The sequence below is a fragment of the Balaenoptera physalus genome (assembly GCF_965194825.1).
Source record: "Balaenoptera physalus genome assembly, chromosome: 11".
NCBI lineage: Eukaryota > Metazoa > Chordata > Mammalia > Artiodactyla > Balaenopteridae > Balaenoptera > Balaenoptera physalus.
The window spans coordinates 19,810,764-19,827,678 of record NC_138896.1 but is presented as its reverse complement, the minus strand read 5'-3'; the positions used below and the strand labels follow the sequence as shown (position 1 = coordinate 19,827,678).

Sequence of the window (16,915 nt, the reverse complement as noted above, 5' to 3'; positions counted from 1 at the left end):
CACACCCAAAACAGAGGGAAGGTTCAAGTGCTAACAGCAGAAGGTCAGGGAGATAGAGAAGGAGGCTGAGCTGTGGGGAGAGTAGTTGGGAGCTCAGGGACTGCTCATCTGGGAAACACCAGGACGAGGTGAGGATGTAGTGAGTGTGTTGATCAGGAGAAGCCGAATGCAGGTGGCAGTAAAGTGACAAAAGGACAGGTCATGGGAGAATTTAATGTATTTCAAGATACAAGAGAGCAAATCAGAATGTAAAGGGACATAAACCAATTAAGATTTTTTTTTAAAAAAAAGGAAAATATTATTAAAGATATCAGTGCTTAGGTTAGAATAAGTGAAGAAAGCGGGATTGAATTGACTAGACATTATAATCTCAACCATTAAAGCTTGCTAAACATTCTTTTAAGCAGTGAGATTATCAGCTTTTTTCCTGCTTTGATGTATTCTTCGTTTCAAAGTTTTCATATTTTTCTGTCCTTGTAATTGTCTTAAACATTTTTAAGACTTTCAATTAAAAAATAAAGTATCAAAGATTAACGGTGTTCTTTTCCCCCATCCCTGAGTATTAACACATTTTACCTTCTTTTATGTGGCTAAGTGAACTGCAAGAAAGAGTAGCTGTGTTTTCAGTAAATACCAACGCCCCCCTCTCTAGTTAACATTTGAGTTACAGCTTTTCTTTCTGTGGATTTCACACTTCAACTTCCCCTTTGGGTCTCCTATCTTCTTAGCCTGAGGTTTACTTATCTGGCTTCAACTCCAGTCACTGGCAGTTGAAGCTCAGAAGAGCATTTTATTATCATGTTGTGAGATTTCCCCCTGGCACATAATATTTAATTTAAAACTTTAAGTTGGATAACCCTATAACCATAATCTTAAATTATAAATTATATACAGTGGATAATATGAATAGAGATCATTTACTCTAGAAACCTGTTCATTGTTGAATTATCTGATTGTCTTCAATTATTGCTACTCTAAGTATTTTCTCTTTTTATCTTGAATGTTTTCTGTATGTGTATGTTTGCCTATAATGATTCTCCAACCCAGAGTTGCCTTACATTTTTAGCAGGTAGCAGAGAATATTTAAAAGAGATGGTCTAGAGTTCCAGTGGTTTGCAATGTTAGACATGGTATTTCAAATGCTACTGAATCTAATTTTTGAAAAAGTCAATGACATGGTGTTGTCTTGAAGAGTTCAACCTTTGTTTTTCCCCCATAACAACTTATCCTTGTAATTGATCTCCTAGGTCCTAATGCCTTCCCATAATCCTTCTGCAACCAGCCTGGAGTTCAGCCCAGCCACCGTGGAGAAAAGCCCAGCTCTCACAGTCACCCCATGGAGCACAGAGCATAGCATTTCAACCCTTCCCACTAGCACCCTCCCCACTGAGTCCACCCCATCTCAGCAACCGGTATCTGCGCCTACTCTTCCCAGGACAGGTAATTAAAAAAATATAACTGGAAGACATGTGCTGAAGACACGTCATAGAATATAGTAGTGACAACTTCGAAAGTTTACTCATTCCCTCCGGGCACTTTATTTTGTTTGTTTGTTTGTTTGTTTTAATTTATTTATTTTGGCTGTGTTGAGTCTTCGTTTCTGCGCGAGGGCTTTCTCTAGTTGTGGCAACCGGGGGCCACTCTTCATCGCAGTGCGCGGGCCTCTCACTATCGCGGCCTCTCTTGTTACGGAGCACAGGCTCCAGATGCGCAGGCTCAGTAGTTGTGGCTCACGGGCCTAGTTGCTCCGCGGCACGTGGGATCTTCCCAGACCAGGGCTCGAATCCGTGTCCCCTGCATTGGCAGGCAGATTCTCAACCACTGCGCCACCAGGGAAGCCCCGGGCACATTTTTGAGCATCTATCGTGTGCCAGAAATGATGCTAGGCGCTGGGAATAAAAAGATGAATAGATATTGTCTTTTCCCTCCTTGACTCTATAGTCTAGAGGATGAGGCTGACAGACAGATGGTTTGATACAGTACAGTAAGTGCTTTGAGAGGCTGCTATGGGAGCAGAAAAGGAGCAGCCCGGCTGACCGGCTCAGAGGGGCCACAGAAGCCTTTCCAGAGGTGGTAATGCTAGGACAGATGAGCCAGCAAAAATGGAGTCAGCATGCTGTTCGGGTTGAGGGAGCGACATGTGTAATAACAGTCATGAGAATTACATTTACTGAGCACTTACCCAGGGCCAGGCACCGCGCTCGGCACTTCCCGCCCGTCTTCTCATTCACTGCCAGTGCCGGGGAACAGAGGGACAAGAGCTCAAGTGGCATTTTGGGAAGAACGATAAGGAGTTCAGTATGGCTACCACTGATCATGTAAACGGAGTGGAAATGGCAAGGTCTGAGTCTAGAGTGGTGAGCAGGGCAGTATTTTGAAGGATCCTGAGTTCTGTGCTAAGGAATTTGTGCTTTACTGGATGAGTAGAGAGAATCCCTGAATGATTTGAAGCAGGAAAGTGAAATGATCAGATTGATATCAAGAAAATAGTATGGGGTTGACCTGAGGCAAGAGGATTCATTAAAACTGTAGTGAGTGGTTGCAGGGATGGAGGGAAGGAACCAGATTCAAGCGATATTAGAAGGGCAGAATTATTAGAATTTGGTAAGCGGTTGAAGGTCACGATGAAGGTAAAAGGACTCTAAGATATATGAACACATGGAACTGAAAATTAGATGAGTTGGGCTGAAGATAAAGGACTAGGTGTCATCGGTGTAGAGGTGATAGTTGAAGGCCCTCCAGGGAGAGCCGTGGGGTGGGCTGGGGAGAGGCCTGAGGGGTGGAACTTTGGAGCTGTCATTGTATTAGGAGCCAGGAGAGCTGAAGGAGCCTGTAGAGCTGACTGAGTGGCTGTGACAGAGAGGTAGAGAAGGAGGAGAGCGCGGACTGAGAGGAGGAGAGAGGAGAGGGTTCCACGTTGGAAGAAGTGATGAAGGGGCCGTGTGTTACAGGAGGATTGAAAAGCTCCCATTAGGTTTAATCCTAAAGAAGTTACTAGAGACTTTTGTCATGTTTCCTGAGCCTTTCTGTGGGTAATGTACTTTGAGGATTACCCTCTCTTCTTTGGTTATTTACTTTGATCCTGAGCCTCAGTAGAGAGAAGGACAATGGTGGAGGAGCTGTATAGTATATGGAAAAGGAAACTGGCCTGGGAATTAGCATCCTTGAGTTCTAGTAGCACCTATTGCATAAAGTAGTTAGAGGATGAAATGAATTGATAATCTTCAAGTCCTTGGAACAGAGCCTATCAGAGGTTAGTCTTGTAGATAAGTGGCTGTTGAAATAAATACATTTAAATTAGTTAGATATTGGTGGATCTATTACTAATGATCCACATAGCCTCAAGCAACTTATATTGCCTCTCCAGGGCTCAATTTCTTTATCTGTAAAATGATGGGTTTGGACCAATATCCCTTTTAGGTCCACAATTGCTGATTTTTCTTGAAAAGAGTCAGTGAAAGTGACAGGGAAGAAGAGCCAGAGAGGGCAGCCAAGCCTCTGCAGCCGGTCTAGGAAGGCACTCGAGGGACTGAGTACAGACTGAGAGAAGTAGATTTAAATGAGCCACATCTCCATCTAACATCTCCAAGCAGCTGGGACCTCTAGAGAGCACTCAGGTTTTTTTTAAATCTTTGCTTTTCTCTATGTGATATCTTGACGTATCTCAACTGTATTTTACAAGGGAGACTAACGTCCAGTTGAGTCAAGCCAGTTGAACGTATCAATATAATCCTGGTTATAGAGCAAGGAAGCAAGCATTGTTCTGAATGCTGATTTAGTGACTAGGTGCTTCTGATGAGACTGGATGTGCCTGCTGCTTGAGTTAAAATAGCCTTTTTATATTGAGGTTGACTGGCTTTTCTCTTGGAAAGGTTCCAAGAGCAAGACCATTGCAGTAATTCATGGGGTTACTATCAGAACTGAGTGGCGTGTGATTAATGATACAGAAACACTTATGATTACACTCCATCTTTTTAAGACTAAAAATAGCACATACCAGGGGGTCAAGCAAAGCTGGAAGCATGAGAGAAAATAGACCCAATCCGCAGTACACTACCTGTTTTCACGCAACTCTTGTCACCGACACCTTGCTCAGTGAAGCATTATTTTCTCCACAGTGCCTACTCACGTTGACAGTTTTAAATTTATGAAATCTACCCTGCAACATAATATAGGGCACAGTTCAGTTACTAGCCAGAGGGAAGAAAGTGTCTTAGATAAAACCGCATGAAGAACTATTACAAAAATATGTGTTATTTTATTTTATGGATACTAAAAACAAATCTATCATAGGGCAGTAACTTAACATCATTGAACTGTATGATGAAATGTACTATTTCTAATTAACTTTTAGTGAAAGAACTCATGGTGTCTGCTGGTGATAACCTAATAATAACTTTGCCGGAAAATGAAGTTGAACTGAAGGCATCTGTTGTGCCAGCGCCACCTGCAGGTGAGAGTTTGACTTTCCTCTGGGACCAGTAGGGGCCCATTAGCTGGTGTGTCCTTAAGATGTCTTTACTGGTTATTTACAACTTGGATTCATTTTCACAACATAGTGAATGTCGCTCTCGAGTGGATGACAGGGCTTTGATGATCATAAGCTTTAAAGTTTATTGAAATAGTTTAAAATGGAGTGAGAGGATAGGAATTAAATACAGAACATCTCCTTTAATTGGTCAGGATAAAAAGTCATACATTTCTGATGATGCAAAGCAGAGTGATATCTTAGAACAGGAGAGGTTTCCATATACCAGCTTTTGACTTGTAATAACCCACAGAGCCTGGGAAAATTCCACTGCCAGGTGAGGGAGGTGGCACGTGCACAAAGGTTTGTTTGCAGATATTGTGGTGGCAACACGTCTCTCGGGTTCTCAGGATTCTCACACCAGTTGTTCAAAAAATGTTGTTTCAAATGCTCTTTCTTCTGCTCATCCAGCGCTCTGCTCTTCAGCAAACATTTGACCTCTTCCTGTGACCTGTCAAATGCATTCTTTCTTAAAGTATATTCATTTTTAAGGTGTTTGAATATTTCTCATTCAGGTTAGTTCCTTTATTCATTTTTCCCTATCACACATGGATCAACATTTAAGCATAGATGATAATAATTGGCATTTGTCATTTACTCCTTTCAGCTGAGGTAACTCGTGCTTTAACTCTTACTAGACTCACAAGGTGGAAGACAGCTTCATCTTAATATAAAGAGACTTAATCCGTTCTTATGGGCTTATATAAACCCCTACGACAGATGGAATGAATTTAAATCTCCTTGCCTTTTATTAAAAGGAGAAAAGTACAGTGGATTATACTGTGTTAAAATTTATATGTATAGTCAGGTGTAGCAGTCTGGAAGGAAAGTCATCAAATGCTAACAATGAAATTAGGGCAATTTTTTTTAAACTTTCTATATTTTCTGAATTTTTATAAGTTGTATGTTCTTATAATAACAAAGAAATTTTACATTAAAAAGATATAGATACCTTATTGTTCCTTACTTGGATGATAGTTGAAAGTTGAGTGCAGTATATCTAAATTAATTTCTGCTAGTAGATTGAAGACTGTCATTTTCCTCCCTCTGCCCAGATTATAGGGACTACTAAGAGTTTATAACTACTCATATTTTTCTTTGCTCTCAGAAACAACCTACAACTATGAATGGAGTTTAATAAGCCACCCTGAAGACTACCAAGGTGAAATAAAACAAAGACACACACAAACTCTTAATGTCTCTCAGGTAAGTAACTGGTAACCGGTAGTAACTGACAGCATACCTTAGAATTCAGGTAACACCTTCTTAGCTGTTGAACCTAGAAGTCTCTCTTACGATTAAGATTAAAAGAAGAATATAAATGAATCAAGTTTCAAGCATGTAGGTAGACAGGTAGATTTAAATAAAGGGGCTTTCGGGATCTTTTCTTTATTTGACTTACTTGGCATAGCAGCCCAGGGAAGAGAGGCTGGCCCAGGCTGGTATGGGTCTCTGTAGTGAGGTTAAAGCCTGTGTTCCAACTCTTGCTCCCTTTGCAGTGTTAGAGACGTTCTGGTCATCTCTGATTCTTAGTCAGGCACATTTCTAGGATTGCCAAAAATTCCATTCCAGTTCACATACGGTTTGACTACCAAATATTGCTCCAAGATATAAGCCCTCACAAGAAGAAATGTTCCCTCTTCTTGGCCCATAGATGATTATGTTCTCTTCATTTCTGATACTGCACAGCTACTGGTGCAACATGAATTAGCATCACCCCTATGCCACTGAGCGCTGTTTCTCAAAGTCTGGTACCCAGACCATTGACAGCTGACCCACCAGAGCTACTTGGTAAAAATGCATGATTCCCATACACTCAAGTTTGAGAACTGCCGCCCTCGGTTGGTCCATGTCACATATGCCTCTGTAAGCCCCGTGAACATCTGTAACTAAGCTGAAGGCCTTCCTGGGTGATCTTCAGTGTTCCAGAGTATAGGCTTCAGACATGTGGCAGTGTGTCCACAGGTCCCGAGCCCCTTCTCTATGCTGATTCCAGGAGAACGGCTTCTGGAATATTTAAGGATTTTCTAGGCAGTGGACCCATCCTGTTGTTTGCATGTTTATCAGTATAACTTTTCTTTATCTTGCAGTTGTCAGTAGGACTTTATGCCTTCAAAGTAGCAGTTTCTAGTGAAAATGCCTTTGGAGAGGGATTTGTAAATGTCACCGTTAAGCCAGGTAAGCCTGTGTAAGAGGACAGCCTCCTGTTGTACAGGTTTATCTCAATTTTTGGTGCCTGAATAGCATGGTAATATATTTTTTTAGTTTTACATTAGGCTCCATTGTAGAGAAAACATGCAAAGAGTATATGGTTTTTGTCTTTCTTCTTTCTGTATAATTCTTAGTACTTGCGTGACACTGCTGTGTAAGGTTGCAAGGTTATTGCCTGCTGTCCTTAGGTGTGCCAGTGGCCTCCTCCGTCTGACATTTGCTGCGTTCACCCTGCCACCTCCATTCCCCGGACTCAGCTTGTCCTTAGGTGAAGGGAGCAACTCAGGGCTCAGGGGAAATGTATGCCATGGGCTTTCAAGCCCCCTGGTCCTTTCAGGCCACCGCCAGTCCACAGGTCGGTGCACTGGTGTGAATTAGAAATAGTGGCCCTTTGTCTGGGTGGGCACAGCCCTGGCTCAGTGCATGGAGCATGGGCCTTGAGCCTCTGCCACCCCCTCCTCTGGGCACAAGGGATGTGGGCCAGCTCAGTGCCAACCTCACCTCCAGCCTCTTCCCCAGGGGCTGACAGCTCCCCGTTTTGCACATTCTGCCTGGTTATTCTTAGAGCTAAACGTGGTTGGCGGGGGCGGGGCTTCAAAGAGTCAAGAGCCAGCTAATCGTAGGAGCTGGAACCATACTCCGTTGCTCCTCTTTCGCAGTTGCTGCTCAGGTTCTGGGACCAACCCCTTGCTTGTTATTACATGTGTTCATTGAGCCTGGTCTTTCATACAAAAATCTAAACCTGCAGACATGCTCCTAAAGTGTATAGGGAGGTTCCAAAACATTAAAAGTACTTTCCATAGTTGAGGCCTGCAGGATAAACACCTTCTGGACAGGATATTTATAACCAATTTTTGAAAATCAGATGGTTTATTTGGGTGGTGACAACTTGGGCTCAGCCCGTGTCCTTTTTTCTGTCACACAGCCGGAAGAGTCAACCTGCCTCCCGTGGCAGTTGTTTCTCCCGAGAGACAGGAGCTCACTCTGCCTCTGACGTCGGCCCTCATCGATGGCAGCCGTGGGTATCCTGCCATACTTCAGGGGGTTTTGCCCTCTGCACTATGAGACGTAATGGGAGGTCTCTATTGAGGCTGTGAGGACTTATGGGCTAACTCACCAATAGATGAGCATCTATCTGTATCTTCAAGTCCTTCAGCTCCTTTAGCACAACTTCTGTCTTAGGCTGAATTTCCCTTCAGTTATGTCTCATTTGTCTATGAAAAAATTCTTTAGGGTCTAGCTATTTGATCTGAATTAAAGCAATTATTAAAGAATCTCCTTTTGATGTAGTACATGTGATGAGCAGTTGGAAATCACTTTTTAAAAAAATTATTATTTATTTTATCTATTTATTTATTTTGGCTGGGTTGGGTCTTTGTTGCTGTGCATGGAGTTTCTCTAGTTGTGGCGAGCGGGGGCTACTCTTCGTTGCAGTGCGCGGGCTTCTCATTGAGTTGGCTTCTCTTGTTGTGGAGCCTGGGCTCCAGGCGCGCAGGCTTCAGTAGTTGTGGCATGAGGGCTCAGTAGTTGTGGCTCACAGGCTCTAGAGCGCAGGCTCAGTAGTTGTGGCGCACGGGCTTAGTTACTCTGCGGCATGTGGGATCTTCCTGGACCATGTCTCCTGCACTGACAGGCGGATTCTTAACCACTGCACCACCGGGAAAGTGCCTAAAGCATGTTTTAAATGAAAATATTTACATGAGAAAATACATTACATTTTGATTCCTCTAATTCAGTGTGGTTTAGTTACAGGAAACTGTTCAGGATTATTAATCTGTTGCATGAACTTTTCTTTCCTTAAATGAATTAGATGAAACTGGCTCCCTTCCAGGTCTAAACTTCTGTGATTCTACTTAGTACATTTCATTTGCTGTCTTTTAAAGTAGAAATAGGAGGTTTTCATGTAGGGTACTACCTTTCTCTGGATTTACACTTAACGATTAGGGTAGTAAAAGGTGTTTTGTAATTATATAGAAACATCTCAATTCTTTATGAATCTGTCAGTTCAGATACCTATTTGAATTATCAGTAAGATATCGTGTGCTATAGTTGAAGGGAGTTAAAAAAAAAAAAACAGTAGTGTCTGTCACTTTGCTTTTTAAATTCACAACTGAGTGGAAACACCCTCACTCAAATGGAAATCCAGGAGAAAAATCATGATGATAATTTAGAGAGAAGAAGTAATCCTCCTTCTAACACATAATATATGGCCATTGAAATCTGTGCAATTATATAATTTCATATAAAATCAAATGTAAACCCCAATAATATAAATTACAAAATTTATGTTTTAATATTCTTGTATTTGATTCTAGTTTTCATTTATTTGTCAATCTTTCTAGACAGTACAGATGATACTAAAATAGTGAGTTATCACTGGGAAGAAGTTAATGGGCCCTTCCAAGAAGAGAAGACCTCAGCTGATACCCCCATCTTACATCTGTCTAACCTTGTTCCTGGAAACTATACTTTCAGGCAAGTGGGTTCGCTTTCCAGCACTGATAATTTGACTATTTCCGATAGATGCCAATAGAGCATTGTGCTTCTTTTCATTTTGATCAGGAGGCAGATTTGGCTTCCTCTGGGGTTTTGGTTGTCAGCCACTTTATACTCTGATACCATCATCAATAATATAAATTACAAGTGTGTATTTATTGGAAACCTTTGGATTTGGTTGTCAGGAATAGTATGGGACGGCATCTATTTTGCTGTGTTGAGATATGTGAAAGAAAGTTTCTATCTTCAGAGTCAAAGTGAGGTAGATTTATATGATTTACCTGTTTATCTTTTTACAACTTTTAAAGATATAACTGAAATATAATAAACTGAACATATTTAAGGTATAAAATTTGATGAGTTTTGACATTTGCATACACCTGTCAGACCATTGTCACAATCAAGATAATAAACATTTCCATCATCCCCAAAAGTTTTCTCATGCCCCTTTGCAATCCATCCCTCTCTCCATTCCTGTCCTTGGGCAACCACTGACCTGCTTTCCGCCACTTTAAATTATCTTGCACTTTCTAGAATTTCATATAAATGGAATTGTACAGTATGTGCTCCTTCGTGCCTGGCTTCTTTCACTCAGCAAATGATTTTTGAGATTCATTCATGGTGTTGTCTCTGTTGATAGTGTGTTCCTTTTTGTTGCTGAGTACCATTCCAATGTATGGATATACCACAATTTATCCTTTCATCTAGTATGGACATTGGGTTGTTTACAACTTTGAACTATTACAAATAAAGCTGCCATGAACATTTGTGTACAAGTCTGTGTGGACATGTATTTTCATTTTTGTGGAGTAAATACCCAAGAGTGGAAAAGTCTAGGTTCTACGGTGAGCTTATGTTTAACATTTTAGGAAATTGCCAAACTCTTTCGCAAAGTGGGTGAATTATTTTATTTTCCCACCTGTAGTGGATGAGAGTTCCAGAATCCACATCCTCACCAACACTTGGTGTAATCAGTCTTTTTAATTGTATCTAATTTGATGGGTGGTTGTATCTCATTATGGTTTTAACTTGCATTTTTCTGTTGACTAATGATATTAAGCATATTTTAGGTGTTTACTGGCCATTCATATAACTTCTTTTGTGAAGTCTCCATTCAGATCTTTTTCCTGTTTTAAAAATTACGTCTTAGCTGTAAGATTTTTATACATTCTGAAACAAGTTCTTTATTTTATATATGTGTTGTGGATATTTCCCAGTGTATGACGTTTTGTTCTCTTAATGGTATCTTTTTTTTTAAAAGTATTTGTTTTATTTATTTATTTATGGCTGTGTTGGGTCTTTGTTTCTGTGTGAGGGCTTTCTCTAGCTGTGTAAAGAGCAGAAGGTTTACATTTTGATTGTCTAATTTATCAATTGTTTCTTTTATGTTTTATGCTTTTTGTGTTCTATCTAAGTAACCTTTGTTTAATCCCAAGATTGCAAAGATCCTGTTTTTTTCTCTAAGTTTTATAGGTCTAGGTTTTATTTTTAGATCTGTGATCTATTTTGAGTTATTTTTATGTATTGTGTGAGATTTTTGAACGTTAAATCAACCTTGCATTCATGGGATAAACCCTATTTGATCATGATATTCTTTTTATGTAGCATGGGATTCAACTTGATAATATTTTTGTAAGGATTTTTATGTCTGTCTTTATGAAAGAGTTGGCCTGTGCCTTCTTCTCTCTTTCTGTCTCTCTGTCTCTCTCTCTGCGTTGTCACAAGGTTTTGATATGAGGATTATACTGGCCTAATAAAACAAGTTGACCAGTGATCCATCCTCCTTTATTTTCTGAAATACTTATGAACAACTGGTGGTATTTCTTCCTTGAAAGTTTTATAGAATTCACCAGTAAAATCATCTGGGCCTGGAATTTTCTTTTGGGGAAAGTTTTGATAACAAATTCCATTTCTTTAATAGATGTAAGCCTATTTAGATTTTCTGGGTTTTTAAAAAATCTTTTCTTTTTTATTTTATTTTATTTTTTTTTATTTTTATTTTATATTGGAGTATAGTTGATTAACAATGATGTGTTATCTGTTTTTTTCTTGTGTCAGTTTTTAGTAAGTTGTATTTTTCAAGAAATTTCATCCATTCCTTCTAAATTATCATATTTTTTGGCATAAAGTTGTTCATAGTATTTTCATATTATCCTTTCATGTCTGTAGAATCTGTACTGATAACCTCTTTTTCATTTCCAATATTGGTGATTTGTGTTCTTTTTCTCTTGATAAGTATAATTAAGGGGTTTGTTAATTTTGTTTATCTTCTCAGGGAACACTAACTAGAACTGTTTTAATTATATTTGCCTGTTTTCTAATTTGTTCTTTTCTGCTCTTTACTATTTCCTTACTTCTGTTTGCTTTTGATTTACTTTGTTCTTTTTCTTCTAACTTCTTAGAGTAGCATCTTGGTTCATTCATATTAGAGCTTCCTTAAAAGCTTATAAATCTTTCACAGGTATAATTTTCCTCTAAGTGCTGCTTAGCTGCACCCCACACATTTTAGCTTATTATATTTTTAAGACCTCATATACTGCTTTAAGAATCTGATGATTTCAGAGAAGGAGCCCATACATATGTATTATGAATCCTCAGAAGTCTAGCCAGGTTAAGAAACTCAAGCATCTGACTGGATTCATCTTTGACTAAAAAGTCCACAGAGGTGCTCTAAAGTGCTTTAGATTTTACACATGTTGTAAAAACTCCTGTTTTGGTTTATTGGAAATCTCAGCTTAAGAAGCAGTTTACTCCATTAGGATAGTTATTTTAAAAATGGAAAATAACAAGTGTTGGTGAGGCTGTAGAGAAATGGGAATCCTTGTGCATTGCTGGTAGGGATGGAAAATGGTAGAGCTGCTGTGGAAAACAATTTGGCAATTCCTCAAAAAGTTAAACATAGAATTGCCGTATCTGCAATCTCACTTTAGATATATATACCTTAAAGAACTGAGAGCAGAGACTCAAATAGATGCTCGTACACTATCTTCATCCATTCAGGCTACTATAACAAAAATAACCATAGACTGGGTGGCTTTTAAATGACAGAAATTTATTTCTCATACTTCTGGAAGCTGGGAAGTCCAAGACCAAGGTGCTGGTCGATTTGGTGTCTGGTGAAGGCCCTCTTCACATGGTTTATAGACAGCCGTCTTTTCACTGTGTCCTCACATGGCAGAAGGGGTAAGGGAGCTCTCTGAGGTCTCTTTTGTAAGAGTACTAATCCCATTCAGGAGGCCTCTGCCCTCATGACCTAATCACCGGCGGAAGGCCCCACCTCCAAATACCAGTTGCATTAGGGATTAGGTTTCAACATATGAGTTTTGGGGGAACAGAAAACATTCAGTCTATAGCATACTCCAATGTTAATAGAACAACACAAATGTCCATCAACCGATGAATGAGTAAACAAAATGAGGTATGTACATACAGAGAAATATTATTCAGCCTTAAAAAAATGAACTTCTGAGGCATGCTACAGCATGGATGAACTTTGAAGACATTTGGTTAATTGAATGAAGCCACTCACAAAAGGTCAAATATTGTATGATTCCACTTCGTTAAGGTGCCTAGAGTAGTCAAATTCATAGAGATAGAAAGCAGAATAGTGATTGCCATGGGGTGGTGGTAGGGGAGAAATGGGGAGTTAGTGTTTAATGGGTACAAAGTTTCCGTTTGGGATGAAGAAAAAGTTCTGGAGATGGATAGTGGTAATGGTTATACAATAATGTGAATGTACTTAATGCCACTGAATTGTGCACTTAAAAATGGTTAAAATGGTAAGTTATATATACTTTACCCCAATAAAAAAAAAAGAAATTTACCCAGCTCTGAAAGCGTATTTTATTATTGAGTGGATTTCCGGGAATCGATAGGCCTTGTAGGGGTAGAGTGGTCAACCACATGGGGCATCCAGTGCTCGTGTGTGGGTTTTTCTTTCTAAACTTTATTTTTTTAAGAGCAGTTTTAGGTTTACAATAAAATTGAAAGATACAGAAATTTCCCATATATCCCCAGCTCTCCACGTGCTCAGCCTCCCTGTTATCAACATCACTCACCAGAAAGGTTCATTTTTTACCAAGGATTAACCTACCTTGACACATCATAACCACCAAAAGTCTATAGTTTACCTTAGGGTTCATTCTTGGTGTACATTCTATATGTTTGGGGAAATGTATCCCGGCAGATATCTATCATTATAGTATCATACAGAGTATTTTCACTGCCCTAAAAATCCTCTGTGCTCTGCCTATTCATTCTTCTCCTTTTCCCCCTCCTCTGGTAACAACTGACCTTTTTACTGTCTTCATAGTTTTGCCTCTTTCAGAGTATCATACAGTTGGAAGTATATAGTAAGTGGCCTTCTCAGATTGGCTTCTTTCATGTAGTAATATGCATTTAAGATTTTTCCGTGTCTTTTTATGGCTTGATAGCTCATTTCTTTATAGTGGTGAGTAATATTTCATTGTCTGGATGCACCACAGTTTATTTATTCATTCATCTACTGAGAGACATCTTGCTTGCTTCCAAGTTTTGGCAATTGTCAATAAAGCTGCCATAAACATTCATGTGCAGATTTTTGTGGGGACAGAAGTTTTCAACCCCTTTGGGTAAATACCAAGAAGCATGATTGTATGGTAAGAGTATGCTTGGTTTTGTTTTTTTTTTTGGTGGCCTGTTTTGTGGCTTAGTAAACATACATTGTACATTTGGTTTGGCCATTGAGGAGGAGAATGCATTTAAAAGTCAAAATAAAGTAGCTTTTGTTTGTTTATCCAAGGTAAAACTAGGTGGCCATTGTGGACGTGATTTCAGACATGTTTGTGTATTGCTGAGAACTTGAATTTTCTGAACTGTTTGGGATTTAAGGACACCACCAGTCATTCTCAAAACAATATCTGCTAGTAGCTTCCAGCTGCAACCTTATTGTCTGAAAATCACCTCTTATAGAGTATGTTTAGTTTTGTAAGAAATTGCCAAACTGTCTTCCAAAGTGGCTGTACCATTTTGCATTCCCACCAGTAATGAATGAGAGTTCCTGTTGTTCCACATCCTCACCAGCATTTGCTGTTGCCAGAGTTTCAGATTTTGGCCATAGTATAGGTGTGTAGTGGTATCTCATTGTTGTTTTTATTTGCATTTCCCTGATACTATATGATGTGGAGCATCTTTTCATATGCTTATCTGCCATATTCTTTGCTGAGTTGTCATGTATTTATTTTTAGTTTACCACACTGGCCGCCACAGCTTGATCCAGAAGAAATATAGGTTTCAAGAGACAAGTAACAATGCAGGTGTTTAAAAAAATGATATTTTCTTCTTATAATAAGAATAATGCATGTTTGCTATAAAAATAAAAAACAGAATGTATCTAGAAGCAGAAAGAAGGAAATTAAATACCTCCCATAATTCCACTACCTAGGAATAAACATCCTTAAGAGTATAGTACTTATATTTATGGTCCTTTTTCTATACACATAAACTTAAAACTTTTTTCTTACTTGGATCAAAATGTATAAGATGTTTTACAAGCTACCTTCTATATTTTCTTCTAAAATTTAAAAATTTTGTCTTTCATGTTTAAATTTTATCCATCTAGAATTGATTGCATGTCTACCGTGGTTAGATCCAATTTTATTTGTTCCCACATGGATAATCAGCCTATTGTCCCATTACTATTTATTGTCTAGTCTGTCCTTTCCCAATCTGCAAGACCACATCTCTTCTATATCAAATTGTCATGTATGAGTGGATCTGACTTTGGATTCCCATTAATTATGGATATCTGTGTCATTAAATATTCTTCAACATCATGTTTGATGCTGTGCTGATACATTTTAGAAAATTAATTTAGCCCCATTATTCAATGTTTGGGGGAACATTCTTATAGTTAAATTTTGGAGTGCAAGTAAAATTTCTGGGTCAGAGGCCTGTATGTTTTTAAGGAGTTTGATATATGTTGCCAAATTATTGTCTACTTCTTATCTGAGGGTTTTGCTAAGGTAAACTTGTGGAAACTTTATGACATAAAAGGAGACACAAGGAGACTTCAGAAAAGTTATTTTTAAAAGTCTTTCTATAGCACTTTACTTATTTATTGGAGTAAAATTTATATACAGTGAAATGCCACTTTATGAGATTCTTTTGATTAATTTTAACTTAATGACTCTTTACCCGTCTCATTGAGACAGGCCTACTTTGTTTTTTGTCATTGTTTGTTTGTTTTTTTAGTTCCCCTACCAGAGATCAAACCCGTGCCCCCTGCACTGAGAGCATGGAATCTTAACCACTGGACCGCCAGGGAAGTCCCAAGGCAGGCCTACTGCTAACCCCATTTTACTAGGAAGAAATTCCCTTGGAGGCCCAGAATGTGTCCTGACTCAGCCTCGTTGAGGAGGAAGGACCTTAGGTGTTTGGTTTGCTGTCACAGCGAGAACTGGAGTTTGGACCTTAGTTGTATGGAGTATGTGGGATAGAGGCCCAGAATACGGGGGTCCCCTGTACAGGTACCTTGCCTACAAATAAGGCCTGTGTTCTTTCCAGAGCTTCATTCTCATATTCCTATTTACACCTGTTACACATGCATTGCTGCTCCAAACTAAATCTTGGCCCCAGAAGAATGAAGTGACCTTATTTCACTGATCCAGTTGCCACATCACCAATGAGTTTACTACAGGAGGGTCAGTGCAGCTCTCTGTGTTGTTTGTGTAGGCAGAGTATCGTTTGTATTTCAAAGTGCTTAATCCTAAAATTGCTTTGCAAGGAGTGTCCTGAAAACACTTAACATTAAGTCCTCTAGAAAAGAATGAGAAAATTAAAAAGCTTTGTAGCTGAAAATTCAGGAGTGATTTGCTGTCTCTACATCCTCAGGCCTGAAGGCAGGACTTAAAGCTGATACATTTTGAGTCTCAGGTGGTAGAGAGAGGCTTCTGTGTTGGCTGAGGATGGTTTCTTCATCCAGCATCTCAAAGAATAATGAGAAACCCATATAAAATAAAACTCTATCATGTGCATATATTACTAGCTAAAAATAAAGAAAATCAACAGCAACAAAGAAAAAATATAGCCTCAGGTCTCTGTTCTTTCCTCAGCTTCATCCTCAAATTTCTATTTACACCTGCTCTCAGTTGTTCTGAGAGATGTACCATAGGCAGACTAAATTGACCACTTGCCTTGAGATTTGGCATATTCATGCAGTGTAATAGCTTCCTCTCCTTTTCATAGATTGACTGTTACAGACTCAGATGGAGCCATTAGCTCCACGACAGCAGCCCTAATAGTCAACAGTGCTGTGGACCATCCACCAGTTGCCAATGCGGGACCAAATCAGACCATAACTTTGCCCCAAAACTCCATCACTTTGAATGGAAACCAGAGCAGTGATGATCACCAGATTGTCCTCTATGAGTGGTCCCTGGGGCCCGGGAGTGAGAACAAAGAGGTGGCCATGCAGGTGAGTTCTCCATCCTGCCTTCAGACTTTTATTTGTCTATCTATGTGTTCATCTGTCCATCCATCCATCCAACTCTCTATCTATCTATCTATCTATCTATCTAAAATATTGGTACAAGGGGACAACTAAATTCAGAAAATATGTTTTATAAAGTTGTCTGATATATTACAACTATTAGAAGAACAGCTAAACTCACAAATCTTCCAAATTTATGTCACTTTCCTTCA

The 16,915-nt window shown here is 39.2% G+C and overlaps 1 protein-coding gene across 5 annotated transcripts in view; it reads left to right on the top strand.

Moving 5' to 3' along the window:
• KIAA0319 overlaps positions 1-16,915 on the top strand; it is a 92,735-nt gene that overhangs the window by 36,187 nt on the left and 39,633 nt on the right. For 4 of the 5 annotated variants that reach the window (XR_014251302.1, XM_082415158.1, XM_082415161.1 and 1 more), the window contains 7 exons: positions 1,248-1,440; positions 4,355-4,453; positions 5,637-5,734; positions 6,619-6,706; positions 7,665-7,757; positions 9,082-9,214; positions 16,460-16,688. Coding sequence is in view for 4 of the 5 variants with exons in the window: in XM_082415158.1 (XP_082271284.1) it covers positions 1,248-1,440; positions 4,355-4,453; positions 5,637-5,734; positions 6,619-6,706; positions 7,665-7,757; positions 9,082-9,214; positions 16,460-16,688 (933 nt within the window). In the remaining variant the exon portion in view is untranslated. The remainder of the gene's footprint in view (positions 1-1,247; positions 1,441-4,354; positions 4,454-5,636; positions 5,735-6,618; positions 6,707-7,664; positions 7,758-9,081; positions 9,215-16,459; positions 16,689-16,915) is intronic. The other variant, XM_082415160.1, reaches the window with a different exon arrangement.